Here is a 23,887-nt window from a genome sequence, read left to right as displayed (position 1 = left end):
TACCCCCATGCCTAATCTGACCCACGCTGGTGTTTGTCATTATCTGACTGAGGACAAGAGAGGGGTTACTGGGGTAGGAATGAAGATGGAGCAAACTTAGAAGTGAGGAGAGCTGCTCTGAAACAAGAGCTCAGTGGCTTCAGTGCAATAGCAACAGTGGCACCGTTAGGTTAGAAAATGCTGCAACGCTAGCGGAGAGCTGCAGCCTGCATGGGCACAGCTGCCAGCCCCCGGGGTCACCCTGGGCAGCTCCAGCCCTTATCTCATGTGAGGGAGCCTGACTCCAGCTCACAAAGAGGATAAACACCACTTACACCTCCTTCTGCCTCACTCCTCCTGAAAAGAGCAGAAACTCCTGCCCTGAAGGCCCAGAGCACGCCAGTGCCACGGCATCCAGCTTTACGGACCACTTTATGGCCCTGCTGCCTGTCCTCCTGCTGTGTCCCCAGGCACTCCTGTGCCCCTGCCCCACACCAAGGCAGGGACCACAGCTCTGCCCCCGTCATGGATGGGACAAGGACAGGGAGCCAGAAGGCAGAACACTCTCAATAGCACAATATTTGCAAATATATTCTATATACACACACATATAATACATACATAAAATCAAATCTGTCCCTCATTCTGTGATTAACCAAGGACACAGACCTGACATACTGAAGCCCGGGTGCCCACGTCATCTGACAGAAGAGTTGCCTTCAAAATCCCAGTGCCATAAATTTCTACATGGCAGCTTCACTTCTGGAAACCTGTCTCACCTTAATGCTGATGTTTGCCTTAACCTCTTCAACTCTGCCTCTTCCCTTTCTAGTCCTGCTCTAAAAAGATCCAAAGCTTCCCCAGTCCACGTAGCTCCACACCCTAACGCTCCCCTGGGGAATCCTCTCATACTTAATTCAGGTTCAGGCGATGGCTGTTGTTCCTTTTCTCTCCTGGAAGTGTCACAAGAGGTAAGGTGGCACTTTCTCACCTCTCCTGCTCCTCTCTGAACCCCACTGGTGACTCGCAGGGCTCAGGACCTTGCCTGCTGGCTGGCAGACAAACTACCATCCTCCCCAGGCTGCCAGACAGCCCAGCTACAAGCAGCACCCAGTCTGATGTCTAAATTCAGCTGGGAAACTGAGAGAGGAACAGCCAAAGGAGAGAGGGAAGGGGTAAAGAGCAGCTCAGACCATTTCAATAGCAGTCATGTTGCAGCTTCTCCAGCAGTGAATTCTCTCTGCTCCTAAAAACAGGTTTCTTGTATCAGACAGTAATTTCAGCCCCTCAATAGCTTCCAGGCCACCAATGCAGCTTGATGCCACCAAAACCAGGATCCCAAGCAGCTGTTGGCTATAGGTGCTAGCACCCAAGGCCCTGGGCAGCCCCATTTCCCATGCTGTCCCAAGGAGATGCAGGGCTGGGAGGTCACCTGAGCCCTCCAGGACCATGGAAAATGGCTTGTGGTGGCCTTCAGGGGCAACCAGGTTTCACTAAGGGTTTCTCCTAGCAGAGGCTGTGTGTCTTCACTGCAGGGTCCATGATGCCAGTGAGTGCTGAGACCCTGCCAACCCTCCCAGTTGGCAGAGAGACAGGTCTATGGGTACCCCAGGAAAACGTGACTGTCTCAGTGTTGCCCTGAGGGGGCTGCCCTGCTACAGCCTGCCCAGGATAACCTTGTTCCCTCTGGGCAGTGCCCTTGGTCCTAATCAGGGACCAAATCGCTGGAGAATAGGTGACTTTTCCTGTGGAGCTAGTTTGTGTACACAAATTTTCACTAAGATTCAGTTTAACTACGCAATTAGAGCAGAAATAATGGATCTGAAGGTTTAAAATTTGTGGAATTGATAGCCAGGTTTTCAAGGAACACATTAGCACGTGTCATTAGCAGCAACAGAGCTGACTAATTATTTTGTGTGGAGCAATTTCACTGTGCCGCAAACATGGATTAAAGCAGAGCGTTTCTGGTACGTTTAAAAAACCACACTGCAGTCGTTGGTGCCAAGCTGTCAGTCAGAGCTCCGCCCCGCTCTGCCAGCACTGTGGAAGGAGCTGGTCTAAGGGACGAGCACAGTTTTTGTCGTTAATGTCTGGTACAAACCCCACATGGGGTCTGGTGGGCCCGTGCCTGGTCCACTGCTCCCACTGGCACCTTCCCCCAGGAACCCCCTGTAACGGGGCCGTGCAGGCGGCTCTGCTGCACCTACCTGCCTGCAGCAAGTGCAGAGACCTGCTCAGGACAGACCTCCTTATGTTTCCTGGCTTTGCCATCAGCTGCATTTGGTTTTTTTTATTCCTCTCCCCAAAGGGGACATTTAAAAGCTACAGGCAGCAGAGAAGCATAGTTTATAGTCAGAGTCCCAGGCAGGCACGATGCTCCACTGTGAGACTGCTCAAGCAGTTCACCCCTCAGACAGCATGATTTACCTTCCTTGCTTGCTAAAAAGCTCACAGTGGCAAACGAGGCTGAACCTGTCACTGGGCAGGGAGCTAGAGCTGTCACCACACTTGTCATCCTTCCTTCATCTCATCACCGCTCGTTTCACACCCGCGTCAGCCGCGTCCCTGTGCGAGCTCCCCTTGAGCATCAGCTGCCGCTAACGCCCGTCTCCTCTCCCTCCGCCACAGGATGACATGCACAGGGTCATTGACCAGCAGCTGATGGACAAACACCCGAAGGAATGGAGCCAGCTTGCTTATTCCTTCTCCAGTGGCTACGGCGCGAAGCGGAGTGCCAGACCCTCCCCCGTGTTCAGGCCGGAGCCGCAGGGGGACGAGCCCGTCGGGGCAGAAGGGAACCGTCTTTTTTCTTTTTTCAAGAAAAATTAATTTGAAAAAGAGAAACCTCTCCACCAATTCCTGCTTCAAGATGGGGAGGGGGGCAGCTGCCCCATTTGCTGATGGACCCAACTGATCCACTAGGAAAAAAAAGGGGGCAAAGGAGTTAACCCTTGAGACTCTGCACTATTAACACCGCACCTGGTCTGAACCAAATGTTTACATGAATTGGAGATTTGCAAATTGACAATGTGCTACTAATTGAAAGCAACTTTTCTTATTCTTTAAGCGAAGTGGTGAACTTCAGGGTATATTTTAGGCGCTTTGAGACAGTTTAGTTTCTGCTGTGAAGAATAATCCGATTGTCTTAAAAGCATTCTCATGCTGGAGAAGGAAATAAGCAGCCCCAAGACAAAGCAGAGCAGGAGAGTGGGAACTGCCATCACAGTGAGTGCAGGGGGGAGAAGAGAGCTGAACGCAAGAGGAGAGAGGAGTTCGTTATACCGCCCTCCAGGCCTGGCAGCTGTGATATCCTTCCATCCATCCTGCTGAGACTGGAGTTGCTCCAGCCCCAGCATTGCCATATTTTGACAAGTGAAGCTTTCCCTACAGCGGAAGATGAACCCTCACTGCACATCCTGCCTGTGCACTGTCCCCCCACTGTGGCTCTACGTAGCTCCTCACCCCTCACTGGGAAGCCAGGCTCCTTGCAGATCAGGGCAGTTGTAAGCTTGCTGATGTTACCGTCTTCTACAGCTCCCTCCTGTTACAGAGAGGAGAGTTGCAGAGTCTGCAGTTGCACAAAAATATTAAGGATTTCTCCCCAGAAGATTGACCATCTACAACAGACTACAAACTGAGTAATATTGTGGATGTTCAGTTCTGGGGCACCTGCTGTCCCACTGATAGCAAAGGTAGCTGTGGAACTTCAAGTCACACGCCTTTCCCCAAAGCCATGTACCCCTCCCAAACTAAGAAACCTGTTATTTTAACTGGATAGCCACCCCACCCCCCAAAAAAGAACTCATCGAGAGCCTACCCGTAATGAAATCTATGACCTACCGATGCTGGGTTGGCAGACATGATCCTTAGAAATCATGCACACACCTACCTTCACTAAACCACAGGCAATTAGGGCACCTACAAAGCTCTGGAGATCCTGTAGCTTGCTCTTTGCCCCCACACGGTACTATTAGCTATGGCCTGATGTAAATGGACAGCATTTGTTCTTCCTGTGGGTCGTTTACTACTCAACCCTTCGGCAAGCAGGTTGCCAAATCTCCTTTTAACTGAAGATGATCAGAGCCTGCTTTGCTGTAACCAAGACTTGATCAGTGAGAAGGAAAAAAAAAGCTTATTTGGTGTATGCACACAGTGGTGCTGGAAATCCTGCAATACGTTTCCCTACGCACTGGACAGGCACCTTATAGCTCTTCCCTTTAACACAGTCTACCTTCATAAAACAGTGAGTTACACCAGGCCACGTTCAGAGATGTCCTGCTGCTGTTATGCAATTTTCACACGTTCTCCCAACTCACAATACCCACAGCCCCCAATTTGTTTCCCTGTTGCTTTGAGGAGGCTGCCCCCTACGCTGTCCCACAGGAGGTGGAACGACGTACACATTCAGCTCTGCCCTGCTCAGCAACTTAGGTGCTAAAACACCATCCTACAGGAAGCTGCTCATCTCTGCTCAGTATTTACCGTCACAGGCTTTCTGCTAGAATTAGGTATTGAACACCTCCTTCTAAGAAGCAGGTAAGAGCTTGGTGGGTTGTTTTTGAAACTATTTAACTTACCTAGTGCATAGGGCATACATAATACCTCAGTACAAATATCCTTTCTGCCTACAAAGATTTGTGCGTTCCCATTTTTCCTTATTAGTATGAAGCTGCCACTGGGCCATTCTGCAAGGAGCAGAGTACTCTTTGGGATTGAGAATGATGATAAAAACCTGAGTGGTAAAACACATTTACCTGAAAGCAATGAAGCCTGGATTCTAGAACCTACTCCAGGAAATTCTTAGGTAAAGCACCACCAACGTTGTCTGATGCTTAGAGAGTCTGTAGCCTCACTAGCAGGAAAGAAAATGAAATCTTTTGTCTCTCTTCCACTGAGTGCCTGCTTGTATCCACTTGTGCAAGTGAAGGAAAGGGGCTTAGCGCAGTGCCAAGCGTGCTCTCAGGATGGCGAACCCTCATCGTCCCATCGTACCTAGGCTGTGACTCTTAACAGGGCAGAGACACGAGGCATGTGCTCAGCATCTCCTGCTGTCAGGACTCAGTTATGCTCATTGGCATTGACAAACTGATACCTGCAGAATTAGGCGTGGACTGATGGATGCCAGCGATACCTGTGAACAGTTGTCATCCAGTGTTTCTGTGGAAATGACACTGCGTATTTTTGGGAGAGCCATGTGAACATCTTGGTCTTCACAGCTCTTTTATTCTGCTGTCAGCTGTCATCTCCTGGGCCCCAACAGCTCTTCAAACCACAAACCCAGCAGCTGTGTGGGACTCTGTCCTTGTGAGGACGTCTGTCTGTGTGTATGTATGCAATCCTAAGGCAAGGGCCTTAAGTTATCCAATGAAGATGCAGTAATGAGATGAAGAAAGGTGCCTTCTGCTACATGTTTGTTGAGAGGAAAGTGACTCATTCGGTTGCAGGAGTAGGCAATTGAAATGCACAGCACATCTCTTCATTTAAGGAGGAACCTATTTAATCCCATTGAAATTTTATTTATTTAATAACAGTGATGGAAGAGATTGCAAGAAGAAAGTCAGAATGTTCCAACGTGCCAGTTGGATGTGCTTTCTTAAAACTAACCCCTTAATCCGAAAGACTTAGTTGCACTACTAAACCCAGAAATACAAGAAAATTGGGTTTTAATGAACTGGACAACAGACCAAAGGAGACCTCCTTGTGCTGAGCTGCTACTCAATAGGAACAGAAACTGCCTTAACATAGCAGCTAGGTTTTGTTTTGTTTTTTAAAAACTTCATCAGTGCAGTCCTTCGTGTTCTCATTTGTCATGTCATGTTTTAACAAGGTCCCGTCTATTTCACCTTGAACTGTTGTTAAAACACTCACCCCCATTCTGTAATGGCCAGAAACCTGGAATTGTCCTTGCAGTGTTGGGTTAGGAGTCACTCACTCCACTTGTGATACTTGATACTTCTAAGACACATGACAAAAAGGAAACATCAGCTCCAGTGAATGAGATGGAGGGAGCGCATTAATCCAGCAGGTACTCAGGATCCCGAAGTAGATTTTAAGAGTGGGATCAGCAGCTCCAAACACAGCACTCACCCTTACTTTTGAGATAATGGTTAATAAACCAGTCGTGCTGCACAGTCCCTGTTGCACAGAGAGAAGATGCCTGCTGAGATTAGGGTTACAAAGAACTTTCCCACAGTTAAGTAACAGGTGGCTGGGCAAGCATTGACTATGCTAGCATAAGGGAAAGGGGATGAATCTCCCTTTAGCAAACTGCAAGGGAAGCAATGGTAAACAAGAAACATGTACATGCAAATGAAAGGCAAGTCACTAGCACTTTATCTTAATATAAACTTAGATCAGCAACTTGCCATCAAGATGGATGCTAGATCAATTAACGACAACAGAATAATTTTGCACAGAGCAGTGAGAAGTGAGGTTACAGGCAGTGCTGCATGCACAAGGACTTTATAGCTGTATGCACTTGTCCTACTTAGGATGGTAAATTCCAGATATGCCTCTGCAGCAGGCAAACTCTCTACTCCCCACTCGGCTATAAAAAGCAAGATTGTTTTAACCAAAAGCCAAGAAAGGAAGCGTCTGGGTGCTGCAGGAACAATTCCCTTGATTGAAAGGGAAAAAGCACACAGCAGGGACAAGCGGAAAGAATGTATCTATAGATATGTACATAAACCACAGTGCTGTAATTTTTGTATGTAGCAGTAATGTAAATAAATGTATGGTTTTTATAAGATACATATTATAAAAATCTATAAAGGCATATTTTTAGTAAAAACAATGCTCTACTTCTTTTGTAAATAGTTCTCTTCAGAATAAAACAGATCATTTATACGATACCGTCTCAGCTCAAGTCACTGCTTATCCTACCTAGCTGCAGAACAAAGTCACTTCTTGAACCATCATCTTAACACCTAGCAGCAGCCTTAGTACCTCATCACCCAAAGAAATTCACCCACATAAAGAACGTGCACACGTTCAGAAGAGAACGGTCCTGGAGAAAGAACATTTGAAGCACATCTGCTGCTGCACAGGAAAATAGAAAGGCAAGCTCAAAGTCTTCACCACCATCCAGCCATTTGTATCACTGGCCTTTATCTGGAGGGATATTCAAACTTAACGGGTTCAGACAAAACACAAGCGACAATGAAACGCACCCAGCTTGCCCCAGTTGGGGTTTGACCATCTGTGTTCTGAGGATTCCCCTGTCTGCACGGTCGCAGCAGGACAGTGCAGGCAGAAGAGGCATCTTTCCACAGCAAATTTTCATCATGCTTCTCGAGAAGCAAGGACCTGCCTTCAGTAGCCTGCTTCTGTGCCAAGCGCAGGGAGCGATAAACTGGCAGCAAGCACATGGTGATAGTTGCATAGCTCCTGTACAGAAACACAAATGTTCAGAAACCCCTGTGAAAGCAAGGAGAGACTCCAGATGCTTTTTACACATGGGGTCTGACCCCTGCTGCCTTGGATGAAATGCTTTCAAGCTCTCTCAACACTTTCTGTAGAACAAAGATTCTAGCAAAATCATTTAGCACCTCTCACACAGAAATAAGGGTAACAGTTCCAATCTACACTTTGATTCACATTTAAAACTACAATAGCAACCAAGGATTTGAAAGCATGAATTTTTGTTTTGCCAATACCCCCTGCCAGAAAGAAAAACCCTCCACGCACAGCAGAAGGCTCATCCCTGGCTTGCCACCCTCCACCTCCAGATGCTGGACTGCAGAGGAAACAGAGCCTCGAAAAAGATTTGGCAGCTTGTAACCTTTATTTTTAGTTTTTTAAAATTATTTAAAAAGCATAATTAGAAACTTTCATTACAGAAATAATCCTAGCAAACCAGTTAGACATTCCATTGCTCGACATTTAGGAAACTTCACATCAGCACACCACTAGAGATGCAGTCCCCACCCCTTCCAATTGAATAGTCAGTGGCAAGAGCAGATATAACTGCTCCTCTACAGCCAGCACTAGAAAAAAAAATCCCACTTCAAGCCAGGAGGCTGGACACCTGGCTTGGCAGAGTTCAAATTGTGGCCACAAAGACCTGGACTCAAAGAGGACCAATCTTTCCACATAAGAGAACACTCCAGGCTTGGGTGCACCATTTCCTCATTTTATTGCATCAATTCCAGTAAATTCAGACATTTTCTGTACTTTTTCTGCCTGTACGAAGTTGCTCCCTCCTAGACCTGCAGACTCGCTACCACAAGGGTCCCAAAGTAATGCAGCTGGGCCCTTTAATCTGGAAGTGGTAACTGTCACAGGACAGCTCCATTTCAACAGGAAGGCTTTGAGGACTGACAGAGCTCCTTCCCTGTGCATACACCACATTCAACATCAGAAAGCAGACAGGATGGACACCTGGTGCAACTTAAGCTGCCACTTTCCATAGCCGCTCAAGTCTTACAAATACCAGAGCTCACGCTAGCATCCCAGCTCAATCTTATTCTTGGGTTACCAATGAAAGATATGTGAAGGAAACAGATGGGTGAAGGCAGCTGGAAATGTACTCCCAGCACCTGAACTGATTAAAAACGTGTTACACATTCATCATTTTCATTTTTTTTTTAAAAAAAAGGTCCTTAAAGTGATTGATTGTGATGTGATTGTATGATTAGGACTCTTACCACAACCCGTAAAAGCTAAAAAAGAATGTAGGCAAAATAAGTGACTAAATTTTAGCCTCTCCTGGGGCAAGGCGGAGGAAGGGAGAGAGGAGGGCTCATGGGCATTGGTGAATCACATCCTACCAAACCAAGGCCAGCAATTCCATAGGGCCTCACACTGACAAATTGAGTACGTCCATCTTCAAAGGAAGTCATATCCTCCATGCCTTTTAGTCATTTTAAAGATTTTGTTTAATTATTATTTCGGCAATTATTCAGGTGCTGAGCATGTACATTCAGCCCAGACATTTGATGTCTTCGTTACACACACATACTCTCTCCACCTTTACCTATACCTATCCAAGCCGATGAACTGAGCCCTCGTTTTCCCAGAGAAGCCAACAAGGACCAGGAAAACATTACTGAGCACAGCAAGACCAGTTTGTTTCCAGGGGTGATTCTCCACCACCACATAACCCAAGCAAGCAAGCTTTCCATTTCCTCACATTAAACAGCGGTCCTCCTTTCTACTAGAAGAATCCTGGGAATGATCCTGCAGCAGTTTCCATATTCAGACACCAATCTAGAACAGCTGGATTTATTTTCATACCTTTTCTCAAAAACAGCTTTGCCACCAAAATTCACATTCAAGTTCAGATCTCGTTCGTTGACAGGGCAATGAGGAGAAGGGGTATTGTGTTTTTTGGCAGAATCACAAGGTTTTTGTTCTCAAATGAAATGGACCCTCACTTAGGACTGTGGCAGAACCAAAAGCAGAGGTCAAAGGAGTTTAATTTTGCCTTAAAAAAAAAGTTTTATCCAAATAAATCCCACTTCTGCAGGTTGGTTTGTTTTTCAGTATCTTGATACAAACTGAAGGAGAGCACAGGTACGGCTGGGCTGCAGCACAAAAAGGTGAAACCCAAGGATGCAGCCACAAACCTGGACCATGGCAAACTGAAATTCAAGGCCCCAGCAGCAGCACCAGCTGCCGGCCCAGGGGCTGGTGAAGTGAAACCCCAGGCTCCAGCAGCAACACCTGCGATCCTGGTACCTAGAAAAACAAAGCCTGAGCCCCAGTAAAAGCCTGGAACTCAAAGTGAAGCCACAGGCCCCAGGGGCACCAGTTGCCAGCCTGGAGCCCAACAGAAATGAAGCCAGAGGCCCCTGGAAGCAGTTCCTGCCAGCCTGGGGCCGACTCGAATTAAGAACTTTGTACTACTTCTTTAAAAAGGTGAACTCTGCAGTCCATGATTGGTTGACATTAAGAAGGCATAAGCCAAAGCGACAACAGGGAGGCGAGGCTGGTTAAAGCAATATACATTATATACAAACTCTTGGGTTAATTAGTCCACTTGGTAGGCAACGTCCTTTCTTGTCTACAAGGCGCACTGGAATGAGCAGGGGAGGAGAGGGGGGCAAGATTCCATCCGATACCTTCTTGGCACTGAAGTGGTAAGGTGCCAGCGCCTCTTGATAGAAAACATGGAGAGAAAATAATCTTTAAATAACGGCACAAAACTGAGAAAGTCCTCCCAAAGCCTGCCCCAGTGGAATTGCCCGAGTCTAGCTGGAGGGGCTGATCTGTCAGAGCAGAGTCTCTGCAGCAGGGAAAGGGCATTAGCAGCACCGCTTCTTCCTTTTACTGTTCTTCGTTAGCTTCACCACATCATTCTGTTGCTGCTGTTGCTGCTTTGCTAAGTTTTCTTTCTTTGCTCGCAGAACTAGCTCTGTAATGCAATTAAACATCTGCAAGAGAAACAAGCGAGATCAGACCACCCAAAGAACTACGGCTAGCCATTAGGGAGCTGCTTTAAAAGAACAGCATCCACTCTTCTTGATATTTCAGTAACAGTTCAGTACGCTTCCCCAACCCACTATGGGCCAAGTTCAAACCTGGCATCCTCCAAAGATGCTTCCAAGCTAAATCAGTGATGCCTTAATCCCCTTTCCCAAAGAGGTCAGTTTGGCAGCTGAGGCCTGTAGTGAAGACTGAGCAGTTCTACCTCCTACAAGCATCCTGCTCAGCGAGGAGCCTTTCCTGAGAACATGCCTGATGGGTTAGCCCTGAAAAGCTAGGGAAATGCAATGAGGCCTCCTTTATCTCACTTCACCACAACCAAAGGTGGTTGGAAGCCTCTTGTCATTTTACCTTCTCACATGCAATCTGCAATGAAGTATCCTTCTTCCTCAGCAAGAATAATGTAATTCTTATTTTTTCCTCAAACCATTATCTCCAAATAGTTCTATACATACTCTGTTCTGCATATTATATTACCTCTTCCACATTAATATTTTCTTTGGCGCTGGTCTCAAACAATTGGATCTCCATCTGCCCAGCAAATTTATAGGCATCTTCTGTTTCTACCACTTTTCGTTCCGGGTCATCATTTTTATTCCCCACTAGAAAAGGGAAGAAAAAAGTCAGTACAGTACTTCAGTAAGTCAGCCTGCTAAATAAGATGCTCTAAAGCTCTGGTCAATAACTTACCTAGTATCCGGCAGACATCATCACAATTTTGATTAATTTCATGCAACCACCGTTTTACATTCACAAAAGATTCTGCACTGGTTACATCATAGACAACAATGACCCCATGCGTTCCTCTGTAATACCTACGGAGCAGGACAAGACAACAAATGTTAACTCAAGTTATGCCTCACTTTCCCAGCTCTTTCTCTTGCACTCAGCTTCCACAAGATTCACAGCGATCCCCAAGTTAAGGCAATCAGGTGCCCCCATTTTCTTTCCGATGGGAGTCATTTAATTCTTCTATAGCATTTAGGTCACAAGCTGCTCCTCTAAACCTACAGAGTTCCCTGCTCACTTAACCCATGCAAGGAGGTTTCCAAGTCCAAAGACTGTTGCTGTCTTCCTTGTTCAGGCTGCCAAAACCCTCAAAGATGAGTAACGTCTTCCAGCAACGTGAGCACAAGGTGGTGGTGCCCCGAAAAAGCCCTCAGCACCGCTGTGTTGTGGACCTTACCACTGCACAAGCCACATCGAGTCTTTGCATCAGTTCCCTTATCTATGGAAGTTTACTTACAGACTAAAATTTCACAGCAGATCTCCAAATATACTCAACCCTCAGTCACAGTTCTCTAGAGCTCACAAAAATTTCTGTCCTGTTGAACGACTGCGCTCTGATCACACCTTCCTACTCAACAGATCTACTCCATATGCACACTCAGTGCGTTCTGCTACCTTTAGCCATTAAAAATAAGCTTTGCTTCAGTTTATTCCCATTAGTCTTGGACAATCACCACCTTTAAGAGAGAAACTAATCTGATATTCAAGAAAAAAGCTGAATTCAAATTCCAACATCATCACATGCACGAAGCTACTGAAGGCAGGCAGTATGGGCACAACAAGAATGCTACATAAATATAGCAAGCTCCACCTCCTCAGTTTTCAGCCACATTCACAGGGCTACCAGGTATTTTCTCTGCTGCAAATTAGGCAGCTTTGACACCTCCCCCCAAAAAAAATATATATAATATAAACAGCTGACAGCAAGGCCTTCACCAGCAGCCAGTTCTTGTACTTTGAGTAGCTTTATTTTTTTTCCCCCGTTCACTACCTCCTCTTTCTTATGATCAATATTAAGATCTCTATAATTTTATGATTAATATTAAGATCTGTTATTAACACAAATGCAAGAATTCAGCATACCAAACCTGAGGAATTTCCCTTAAATTGTGACAGATTTCTGGAGCTAGATTCCACACCATGAGTACCTCTTGCAGCCCCCTTTGGCTGCCCTTTAGACACGTGCTGTGACCACCCTGGTTCTCTGATAGTTTATTCCAACTCAGCGAACACAAGTTTGAAATTCAAAACCATTTAATCTAATCAAATGTGCTGCTTCTTAGAAGACCTCAGTCTCATCTCACTTCTGCTATTGATGCAGTTGAGTAAGTCGCTGTCTCTTCCTCGCCTTTGGCCTCACCATCCCTCCTTTAACAGAAGGCAGCTGCCTTTACAAGCCATCAAGAAAGACTCGGATGTGATACATGCCCGTCTCTGGCGAGCGCATGCATCTCCTCCTAGCCCTTTCCTCTCACAACGGCTTTGTAGTGATCGTCACTGCAGATCAAAGCTTCCCTGTGATACAACACATACTCTACAGCAGCAGGAGAGCCCACTTCACTTGCTCACCTGGGTGCTTTCAGAAGACAGCCAAATACTTCTTCCATGCTATGCTTTACCAGTAATTTGTGCTTGTACATCCACTTGCCTTGGCAAGAACTAACTCAGGTGAGAATTATTTTTTATTCTCAGTCAGTAACAAACCCGGCACTGTCAGATACTCTAATCCTTTCTCAATCAGCTCCTTTAACACTTTAAAACTTGCTACAGCACTGCATTTGTGCTTTACTTAGTTACAAGCTCAATTTTATTTTACAACTTAGACCCTTTAAAGGAAAAAATATTCCGCAACCTGAATCCATACATTGCAAAATCTTCTCCTGACAGCAGCACATACTGCAGTTTTTGATGAATACTTGTTTTATGACCCTCCTGTATCACTTAATAGTCCTTTAATTCAGCAACCCTCAGGCTGACCTACCACTTCCTCCCTAACACTGAGCATTACATTTGCAACAAGATTCATCCTTTGGAGACAAGCCTTGGTTCAGTTACACCAACGCAGAGCTGCTTCGCTCTGCCGCGCTCCCCATAAAACCATCCCCGTCATCAGAGGACCCACTGGAGCATCCTGCAGCTCATACCTTGCCCACGCATCCCGGTTTTCTTCTAAGCAACAGCAAATGATGTCGGGGAGTAGGATAACGCGCCCTGCACATACAGGTCCCCCTCCCGACACGCTGCCATTTGCTCCTAGAGATAAGGACTGTGGGCTGGAGCACGCAGCGCACACCGCTATGGCATTCAAAGCTCTGCGGGAGCTGGGAGCTCCTGCCACAAAGCAGTAATATTGCCAACCAGCGCATCAGAAATATCTTCCTTTGTGCAAGACAGCAACCCCTGACTCCTGCGGAGCTCCTACCAGCACACACTGCTTCTATTTTTGGAAGGGAAAATTGTCTGGCACACCATTCTAGAAAGGTTGCCAACCCCTCATCTCCACTAAAATGTCATTTTCTCCATTGGCTGACATTACCTTTTAGCAGCCTGAGAGATAAGACCGACTACCTTTTATTCTCTAACTCTTTAGCCTCCTAAAACACACTTTGAACAAAAAAAGCTAGCCGTGCTGTTTTCTCACATTTGTTAGGTACAGACTTATGTCCTAGATAACATTTTAGCCTTAACAAGTACAGCAAAGATTTTGTAACCTCAAGTGCAGGACAGTACTAAAAGACCAAAATCTGGTTTATCCTGATCAGCGCTTCAAATTTCAGACTGATACCGTGCAGAGTTGCTTTTATAGGAATGTAGGCTTTGGCGAGCAGAGAACAGATGGGGCTTGTGGCATTCAAGGAGAGGTAGGTGTAAGTTTTATGCTTTTGGCAACCAAGAGGTAGCTGAGGCTTTGACACTAGAGAAAGAAGCTCTAGCTTCTTCCCATCCACATTTCATGGAAGATGGATACCATAGGAATCAGAGCAGAAGAGGAATGAAGTTCTCAAACTCGCCCTCCCATTCAAGAACTAAACGACTGATGCTGGCTGTCCTCTGTCAGGGAGGTCTGCCATCTACCCTACAAACCTCAACAGTCACTACCTGCTACTGCTCCCACTGATAAACGTTAAAAAACCACAGCAAACAAGAAGCTACAGAAGAGTTACTCATCTTCAGAGTGCCCAAGTATCCCATTGAGATGAAAGACAACCAGATCTAAGCTATTTCCACACGCGTATGCCTTTGGATGCTTGGTAGCAGGCAACGATCCTCCATATGGTTGGAAAAGTCACCCAGGCTTTAACTTTAGCTTTGGTGTGGGAAAGGCTTCAGAATGATATCAGTTAAGTTGAAATTAGTACAGAAGTAGCCAAGTGACTTGTTTTACCTAAAGAAATATTAAAAACTCCCTTGAAAACGTTACCCACTAATACCGCAGTCTTAAAACAGAAAATCTTCAGAACTAGCCAACCAAACAGAACACATCCTTCAGCCACCCGCATCCCCTGATCTCTGAAGGCTACCTTTCTGAGCAGAAGGGAACATTTTGCCTTCCATTGTTGCATTTCCTACAAGATACCAGTGAGAAAGTTCTCAGATTTCCCCTAGTAAATGCTTCCCAAAATAAGAAGATCACCAAGTCTGAAGGCAGCTAAGCAGGATCTAGAAGATGGGTCCCATTGATGGCATCAGTTCAGTATGGAACATAAGTTCTTTTTTCCAGGGGAAAAAAAAACAGTGACAGACCAACTTGAAAGATAGGTCACTGGTTTAATCTAGCATCTTTGTTAACACTTCACTTGTTTGTAGCACGTTGCCTTGTTTTTCATTCCTCTAGAATTCTAACCGATTCCAAAGAATTCTAATAATCTATTTTCATACTTGTGCTTCCAAGGCACCTGAAAAAAGACATCTGTTGTATAGCCAGAGGTCTGTTTGACTAGTCTTTTGACCATCATATCTGGTTTACAACACAGAGCAATTCCATCCTCTCCGAATGCTTATCCCTCTCTTGAGCATGCCATTCCGTATAAATGCATGGAAGGAAGTTCCTCTGCTTTTACTGTTCATCCTGAGCTAACATCTGACAACTATTACCTAAAGCTTAAACCCTAAACCCACAGTCCTGAATCAGGATAGAGGAGTCCTTACATACACCAGCAAATCAAGTACAGGAACTGCCTGTTCATACAGCTCAAGTATTTCTGTTAACACAGCTGAATTCTGGCTTGCTACCTCTTCAGTGAATTGAAATCAAATTGGAGTTCGGATGATGTTCCATGCCAACCAAATTACTACAACTTAGCCTCTCCTCCCACTAGGTACCAGTTATCCCAGTATTTCCACATCTAGTGGACAGTAAAAACAGCTGCTTTTATGCTCCTCAGTCCACAAATCTAATCTGGTTTGACATTCCTGAGTTCCTGTAGAATGTTCCTGATCAAACTGATTTCTCCTCCTTAAGTTTTATTTTGTTCTTCAGTTCTGTACCTGCGGTAAAGTACAATCAAAACAGTATAACTTTTTAATGTTTCCCAATGTTTTACTGTTAACTTCCTTCCACCTCAGCCATTTTGCAATCCCAGGTTTATGCTGCAGCGCTTCCAACCTGTTATATTATTTCCAGGTGGGCTCCAATTTCAGGCTGGCTTGCCAGGCTTGGCTCAACATGAATCTCAACTCTACCTTTAACTGAGGAGGGACTTCCTGCCCTAAAATATCACTGCAGTAACACCTTCTTATGTTCTTAACCTCAATCTAAGTGGTCACTGTAACAAAGACTCCACATCCCTCTGCTGACCGTGCACCCACACTCCACTCCACCCACGATGCAGTCAGCCGAGCCCTTTCACAAATACTAACATCGTACCTCAGTTTGAGGCTTCCTTGGTTCCAGGCGAACCAGCTACTGCATTCCTTTGCCAAACAACAGGAGACAAAACCCTTTCCAAAACCAGAACCTTGTTTACCTATTGTTTTCACAGGTGGTACGTCCAGGTCAAGGGTGCCTTTGGAAAAGCAGCAGGGAATGCTGGACAGGCACAGCCAGCCCACCTAGCAACAGGGGAAGCCCCCAACGCCATCAGCATTCACAGGGTGTTTTCCTCAACAGGTCAAACGCACTCAGGCACTGGCACTTCTTTGCTCGAAGCTGCACAAAATTCAACTCTTCTTTTTTTCCCCAGCCATGCAAGATTCTGTAGCTGCTTTCCCAGTATTAAGGCAGGAAAATCGGGGCCTTCGCTTCCCCAAGAGCACGAGGTTTGTACTCGCTATGCTAGAAAGCCACGCAAAAGAGAGGAACAACAGAGTTCAAACAGGTCATGGCACAAATGCCTCCAATCACTTCAGCTTCTCCATTTGCTACTGTAATTGAAGAAAAAAATTCCGTAAAACACCACGCAAAGTCTGACCTGCAGCTATTCCTGCTCACAAAAGGAAGCCTCTTTTCCTGGTATTCCCCATTCAGCGGCAGATACCAGGGCTTTTTAAACTAGCTGGCATCAGCCCCTCAGCCCCACGAACCAACGCTCATTAACGCAGCTCCGAGTTGTGTCAGGGAATCTGCAAACAGGAAGGGCCGCTGCTGACTCAGCACTAATTGGGGCACCCGGACTCGCCCGTCCGCACAGCTGATACGCGCTGTGGCGCTGCGCTGCTGCCTCCCCCTCGCCGCTTCCTGCCTGAAGCTGGCTGCCGCGCTCCAACGAGAAGTGATGTCACGCACAGGAACCCTACGAGAGGCAACGGAGCTTTTTCAAGCCAAACACTTCGGAAACAATGGAAGTAATCCAGTAACATCCGTCTCGAAGGGCAGAGGAAAGGGGCGGGGCACAGGTTCGATTCTGCCATTTCTGGCTGTTCAGGCACAACACGGATGCAACCAGCCCCACTGTTTTCGTGTCTGAGTAATTTAATCGATATATCAGCTGAAAATGACTCTCCTCTCAAACTGGAGCCAGAAGAGAAGTCAGTCATAAAAGACCAAGTGAAACACCTGGATCTTACACGAACTCTTTTCTTTATTATTCTTTTATTTCCTTTGTGTATTAAAGCTCTATTTTCCTAGTATATTTCTTCTTACTCCCCTAGTGCCACGTTGAGCACTCCAGCATTTACTGCACTTGGTTTACAAGCACGTTTTATTCTTAGTTCCCATCGCAGTAGCTCTGGGTGTGGTTTCTTCAGGAACAGGAAAAGCTGCGCACACACTGTTCAAAAGGACAATGAGCATGAAACTGAACTCGGACCAAGGAAAAGGTTAACTTTGTGTGGGTGTCTGCTTCACCAGAATTCAACACAAAGATGGCCTTTAAATACCTCTGTCCTAAAAGAAAACTAACCGGCGGTTACCCTATTCTTAGACCTTTTCTTAGAGCTACTCGTTAGCTATACAACACAGACAAAGGGCTTGTGCCTGCGCTCCTGCCGTACATCCGATCAGATGATGATCTTCCTGGGCAGGTTCTCAAGATAAGTTTTCTAGTATATGCAAAAGAGTGAAATAACTCCATTTTGGAAACTAGAAGCAGAGTAATAAGACAAAGCCAGCATGGAAATGCACAGAAGACTGAGGAGATCTGAAGTCCCAGCTTCAAACTTAACGGCAGTAACACCACCCCTGTCTGTTCTCAGTCAGCTGAGAGAAGTCCCACTACACAGACAGCACAGCTATCGTTAGCTAATTAACTGCGCCATTAAAATATCTAAACTACAAGATCCATTCACAAAGCTATACGTCACAAAGCCCAGTTATCCTCACGTTGATGTGATGGTCCGGAAGCGCTCCTGTCCAGCTGTGTCCCAGATCTGTAGCTTCACTTTCTCTCCATTGATCTCCACCGTCCGGATTTTAAAATCCACTCCGATTGTGGTAATGTAGCTGCCTGAAAGGAAAGTGTGGATAAGTGAGAACCTACGTCTTGTTTACTTTGCATGGCTCAAAACCCCATTTGGCAGTAGCTCTCAGGCTGGACAGGGGGACAACTTTCTCCCATCTGCTCATCTTTTAAAATGCCCTCTGGGGTTATGTTGATCTGCATATTTTATCTGCAGCAAATAGATTTTTTTTTCTAGCCATAAAGCCCCATCTCCCACGCTATCCTTAAAAGTTAAAACACTGCTGAAAAATAAAATTATTCTTCTACTGCACTTGTGGTCAAGGGTAAGTGCTCAAGTATCTTAAGACATGGACAGTAACTACGCAAGTATTCCACATGTGAAAGCTTTGTGACAAAGCTTTGCCTCAAATGCTAATGCAATCGCCTATTTTGAATACAGTCTGTTCTGCGAGTTTCCTCCCAATAAATTAGTTATGTCACAAATGTAAGTGATTTAGCTACAATATTCAATCAGCCCAAATCCCAAAGGGCTAATGGGGAGTCTGCACAGAGCACAGCATAAGCTAAAGAACCTAAGCTATTTCTGGAACCACGTCAGTATTTAAACGCTGTGGTACTCTCAGTTGTAAGTGAAGATCCAACAGGATGGCTTCGAGGGGCTCGTACTGAGGGAAGCAGAGTCAGAAACACCTTCCTAGTACTGCTACCAGTTTGTAAGTGCTGTGCAAGAACTCCTTGCCAACCAGGAGCAGTGGAGCAGACCTTGACCGTTTCACTTAGAGAAGTAAACAAAATACTCACCTGAGAAGGTATTATCTGCAAAGCGCAACAGCAAACTGCTCTTGCCCACACCTATGACAAATAAAGACATCTCTGAGTACAGTCATCGTGGATATCAGGAAACACAGCAGTACCTTAGCCACTCGCTGCATGCTGTAACTCTAACCAGAACCTTTCTCGGCTGCTAACTCAGTACCATCCACCCCGAGCAGTCACCTCGGTACTCTTCCTGAAGATTTCATCAAGTGCCCAGTGGCACACTGCCGTCACTCCAGGACTTGGTATGCTTCCTGGAGCAACACAGGATTGTCATCTTTTTTTTTTTTTTGGCCCCTCCTTTTCAAGCCCTCAGCAAACTCCAGCTATTTTCTGCAGTCTGCGACTCATTCTAAGAGGTCTCGGGGCAGCAAGAACTAAATGCAAAGCTGGGTACGTCCTGCTGATGTGCTCAGAGCACTGCTCTCAGCTTTCCCGTTGAATTCCACTTGCACATCAGCTTGCACCACTGCCTACCTCCCATTCATCTGCGCCGTGCTGCACCGCAGTGGAATTTGGACTACTTAGACAATCAGACTAGGGTTTGGTTTTACAAAGCTTACGTTATCATGGCCACAGTTTAACCGAAACCTAAACCAAACAGAGGAGCTGTTTGTTCTCAAGCATCCAAAATCGGCTTGCTCTACACCTAACAGGAAGGACACACACCTTGCTGAAGCTGTACCTTCTGCCAGAACGTTCCATGAAACAAATTTATTCATTTATTTATGTAAGTGCTTTGAGGAGCACTGCATCCATGCTTTCCTTAATCGATTGTTTGCACCCAGGCCACACCCTCTTGCGTGGAAGCACTTCTCACAGGTCTTGGAACACAAACCATAGGAAGCTCGTTCCTGCACACCCAACCGAGGGAACTGGGGGATCAGAATGCCTCAGAGTTGTTATCTCTATATCACATCTCTGTTGTTGCTGTCCCCTCCTCTCCTCTCCACCTCATCCCCCTCCAAAAAAAAAACAAAACGACCTGCTACAGCACGAAGAGGAAATTCAAGTTCACCGGGGTGATTATCTATTAAATCTTTGCAGGTAGAAGTTATTTAAGCTCTTTATTTTGGTGATGTATAACTTACAAATTCTTCTTAACAGAAGAACGCTTAAAGGTACAAGTAAAGGCTACACAGACCTCCAATAGTTCTTGGCCGTCTGCATCTGAAGACAGCTACCAGCAAAAATATAAACCAACGCCCACTAAAATCAGCATGATACCCGTAAAACACATCTCACTTGCAAGGAGTTAAGTCACCAAACATTCAGAGAAGCCAGACTCATTTCACATTGAGTATTAGGGGAAAAGAAAGAGCCACAAAATAAACCACAAAGCTACAGCGTGCGTACACTGAACACACCTCTGAGCTCAAAAAAGGCAGCAGAGCAGTTCCCAAAACTGGACAGAGTGCTGTTCGTTTAGCAAGAGGCAAACCCATGCACAATGCCAGTCAGCTAAAAATAAGGAAACAAAGGAACTGTCTTCAGCAGGTACTCTGCTTTTTGATCAAACAGCCTTGGCCCCCAGCTTAACAGAAAGCAAGCAGATGCTGGAGCCCGCAGACCTGTCAGACCACAGCACTTGCTTAAGAAGCCAGCCGGCCTCAGGCTGCCCTGCAGAGCAAAACTGCCCGGGCTGCACAGGACCCCGGCTCCGTCAGGCCGACCACCGCCGCACCAGCACCGTCCTGGCCTCAGCACCCGGCTGGCTGCTCGGCAGGAGGAGCCCCTGAACCCTGGAACACGCTCCAGCTGGCGGCAGTGTCACCGAGCACACGCTGCCTCTGACCCTCACTGTGCAAGTCGAGAGAAACCAGACTCTTCATCATACTCCACTTCCTACACAGAGTTATTTGAAGATCTGAAGCGAGAAGGCTAGCAGGGCTCTCGGCTCATTCCAGGCAGCAAACCGAAACAGACCGAGGAAGGCCTACTGACTTGGCAAAATGAAAGTTAAAAGCAAATTTCTGTGCCCTTCCAGTTTCTAAACCCATATCTTGCCAAACGGCGAGGGGAATTCAAAAAGCAGGAGTAAATTGAAGCAGCACGTACAAAGCACAGATCATATGTATTATTTTTAAACATTTGGCACAGCGGAGATAACCAGCAGCTTCTTGAGATGACCTGTTCTAAAAACACACAAACCTACTGCCCTCGGACGTATTTGCATACGGGGAAAGCAGATGAAACAATCATCCAGCCCCTATCAGTCCACTTCCTATCGCAAGGCTTCTCTAAACATCAATAAACAAGGCAAGCAAGCTGTTTTGTGGAAGCAGGGACAAAGCCTTCCTGGTGGGGTAAGCAAAAACAAAAAAAAACAAAAAAGAAAATCAATACCCCAAACTAAATAGTGAGATTTAATTACAACAACAGAGAACCGCAGACAGTTCTCACAATGCTTTCCTCCTCTCGCTGGATAACAGCGTGGGGATGTTGCTCAACACAACTCGGCTGAAAAAATTAATTTAATTGTTCAAAACAAGGAGAAGTCTCCCTAAGAGTTTTCACCATCCTGTTTATCTTGCCTGAACAGTTTTGAAACTCATCAGCAAGCAACAGAGCTACTGCTTTGCTCAGAACGCAGCATTTGGTTTTAATAATCCGCAGGCTCCCAGAAGTGCCTAGGGTTTTAAGCTGCTCTGAAGCTCTCGTCCCGTTCTCTCTCTTCCTTTCAGACTTGTCTTTTAAGCAGCCCATTCCTTCTTGCTGACACACAGCAGTATAGAACGGAATACCTTCACATACAGCAAAAGCTCCTGGAGGTGACAACTGCCAAGATCGAGCAGCATTCCACTTTCACCCAAGAGCCATGCCTCGCTGCATGCTGGGACCTGCTGCCTCATGGACCACACCTCTACGAAAAGATGAGGGTGGATGCCATCTACTCCAGTTTATGGAAATTTAACTGTAAGCTGCTGGAGCGTTACCAAGGCAGAGCTGGACTGGGGTAGGAATCGTCCCCGTCCCGCTTCTCACGTACCCAGGCTAAGCTGCAGACCCAGGCTGAGTTCTCATGCCAGCCCTCCAGAAGTTTCTGAAAGTGCTGCAGGAGCATTCCAGATTTATTTGCAAGCTGTGTACCTGCCCCTTCTCCACAGCCAGCCTGGGTGCAAACACCTAGACCACAACTAAAAACACACACCGCCACTAGCTTGGGGGGGATTAAAAAAAAAATAATAATGACAACCTGCAGAGGGGACACTTCAGGCTGGGGCAGGGTTAAGAGGTGATGTGGGGAGCAGGGAGCCCAGCTCACAGCTCTGCTGGATTTGGGGGTGCCCAGCCCCCAGCTCTGCCCTTTGTGGGGGCACCCAGCCCCCAGCTCTGCTGGATTTGGGGGAGCCCAGCACTGCCCAGTCTGGGGAGCAGGGCACCCAGCCCCGAGCCCTACCCGATGTGGGGGCGCCCAGCCCCCTGCCCCCAGCCGCTACGAGGCCAACCCGCAGCCGCCGCGCCCCCCCCCCCCCCAGCCACCTCCCGAGATCCCCATCCTCGCCCCCCACACCCCCTAGCAGCCCCCCCGCTGCCCCTTCTCCCCACACCCCCCGTTTTTACCTTTTCCCCCTTTTTTTTAACCCCACCCCCCCCTTCACCACACCCCCCGGCGAGGCCCAGCCGGGCCGCGCCCCCCCCTCAGGCCTCAGCTCCGGGTCCCCTCAGCCCGGTCCCCTCACGGGAGGGTCCCGGCGCCGCTCCCCGCCCCCGGCAGCCCCCCGGGGCCACCTCACGGCCCCTCACGGCCCTGCCGCGCCCCCCCCCCCAAGGCCCCAAGGGGCGGCCCAACCCCGGGCGCGGACCCGGCCGAGCCCTCACCGCTGTCGCCGATGATGAGCAGCTTGAAGAGGTGGTCGTAGTCCCGGGCCATGGCCGGGGGCGGCGGCGGGCGGGAGGCGGGGGGGGAGGGGAACCGGAGCTGAGGGGGGGCGGCGGCGGGCCCGGGCCCACTTCCCGACCTGCGGCCGGAACTGACAGCCGCGCTGCTGCGCATGCGCCGCGCCGCCGGGGCGGGGAGGGTGGGGGGGGAGTAGCGCGCACGGAGCATGCGCACAGCGCGCCCGGTGCCGGGTGGGATTGGTCCGCGCCCCCCCTCCCGCCGCTCCCCTCAGGCCGCCGCCATGATGGTGGAGGGGCGCTGAGGGGAGGGGCGGGGCGGTGGGGGTGCGCGGGGAGGGGTGTCGGGGGCTGAAGCGAAGTGCTGGCTGATTTTGGGGTACGAAGGGGCTCTGACACGGCGCAGGCGGGCAGCTGTGCCTGCATCACCTCACACCGGCGTTTCAGAGTGCACTAAAGGGTGTTCTTCCAGAGGGATCTCCTTTTTCCAGAGGGATTTCCCACATCCAGAAGTGTTCCACATCCAGAGGTGTGCCGCTCCCAAAAGGATTTCCCTTTTCCAGTGGTGTCCTACATCCAGAAGTGTCCCACTTCCACCAGCGTCCCACCTCCGGAGGGATTTCCCTTTTCCAGAGGAATTTCCCACTTCCAGAGGGATTTCGTGCATCGCTCACTCCTTGCTGCCATCACACAGGTGTTGGCTGCAAACACTGTGCAAAGCTGTGACCCCTTCTAGGTGGAGATACAGCACAGGAAAAGCACTGTTTTTCTCTTTGGATGCTCTCCTACCAAAACATCTGTTCTTGTTGGCATTCGAACTCCTTGACAATGCAGTGTTTTGGTTTAGAATACCTCATTTATTCAGGACTTCATTTTTCTTCACATTTTTTAAGGCTTAAAAATAACAAACCCAAATGTGCTAGTCATTGCATCTATCTTCAAAGTAATTATGTCACCGCTAATTTTTGTTTAGCACAGATTCAAACCAAAATACTGACATTATTTAATTAAACCGAGGTTTGTGGTGGTTTTTAATTATTTTAAACACAAGCTTACAGTTCATTGACAGAAGTGTCTCATTACCACGCTTTGGTCTTTCAAGTGGGAAGAGCCGTCTTGGCTCTGAAGAGCACAGACCTCTACCAGCAGCTGAGCCTACAGATAGGCAAAGTGAGGATGGCACAGAAATCAAGGACAAT

The 23,887-nt window shown here is 47.4% G+C and overlaps 2 protein-coding genes across 4 annotated transcripts in view; one reads left to right on the top strand and one right to left on the bottom strand.

The window, feature by feature from the left end:
- Positions 1 to 6,828, top strand: part of BICDL1 (BICD family like cargo adaptor 1) — a 52,643-nt gene extending 45,815 nt beyond the window's left edge. Inside the window, exons 10-11 of one of the 3 annotated variants that reach the window (XR_010825515.1) lie at positions 2,608 to 4,515; positions 4,642 to 6,828. Coding sequence is in view for 1 of the 3 variants with exons in the window: in XM_048063856.2 (XP_047919813.1) it covers positions 2,608 to 2,808 (201 nt within the window). In the remaining 2 variants the exon portion in view is untranslated. Of the gene's footprint in view, positions 1 to 2,607 lie in introns of all 3 variants that reach the window. The other 2 variants (XR_010825516.1, XM_048063856.2) reach the window with 2 other exon arrangements.
- Positions 6,829 to 7,739: 911 nt separating this feature from the next.
- Positions 7,740 to 22,817, bottom strand: RAB35 (RAB35, member RAS oncogene family). Its single transcript, XM_066978934.1, has 6 exons — positions 22,671 to 22,817; positions 18,834 to 18,884; positions 17,954 to 18,077; positions 11,095 to 11,219; positions 10,882 to 11,006; positions 7,740 to 10,352 (listed from the first exon to the last, which is right to left on the bottom strand). Exons 1-6 carry the CDS (start codon positions 22,720 to 22,722, stop codon positions 10,224 to 10,226), a joined length of 606 nt encoding a protein of 201 aa, XP_066835035.1. The 5' UTR covers positions 22,723 to 22,817; the 3' UTR covers positions 7,740 to 10,223.
- Between the last annotated feature and the right edge of the window lie 1,070 nt (positions 22,818 to 23,887).

Source organism: Anser cygnoides, chromosome 17, assembly GCF_040182565.1.
Source record: "Anser cygnoides isolate HZ-2024a breed goose chromosome 17, Taihu_goose_T2T_genome, whole genome shotgun sequence".
NCBI lineage: Eukaryota > Metazoa > Chordata > Aves > Anseriformes > Anatidae > Anser > Anser cygnoides.
This window is presented reverse-complemented; position numbering and strand designations above follow the sequence as displayed.

Bases quoted from the DNA above. Each gene is read 5' to 3' on its own strand.
- RAB35 (XM_066978934.1), bottom strand. From the start codon at position 22,722: ATGGCCCGGGACTACGACCACCTCTTCAAGCTGCTCATCATCGGCGAC. The intron at 18,078-18,833 runs GTGAGTATTTTG...CTTTCCTTTCAG, and splicing joins TGCAGATAATACCTTCTCAG to GCAGCTACATTACCACAATC. The intron at 10,353-10,881 runs GTAATATAATAT...TTTCTCTTGCAG, and splicing joins AAAATATTAATGTGGAAGAG to ATGTTTAATTGCATTACAGA.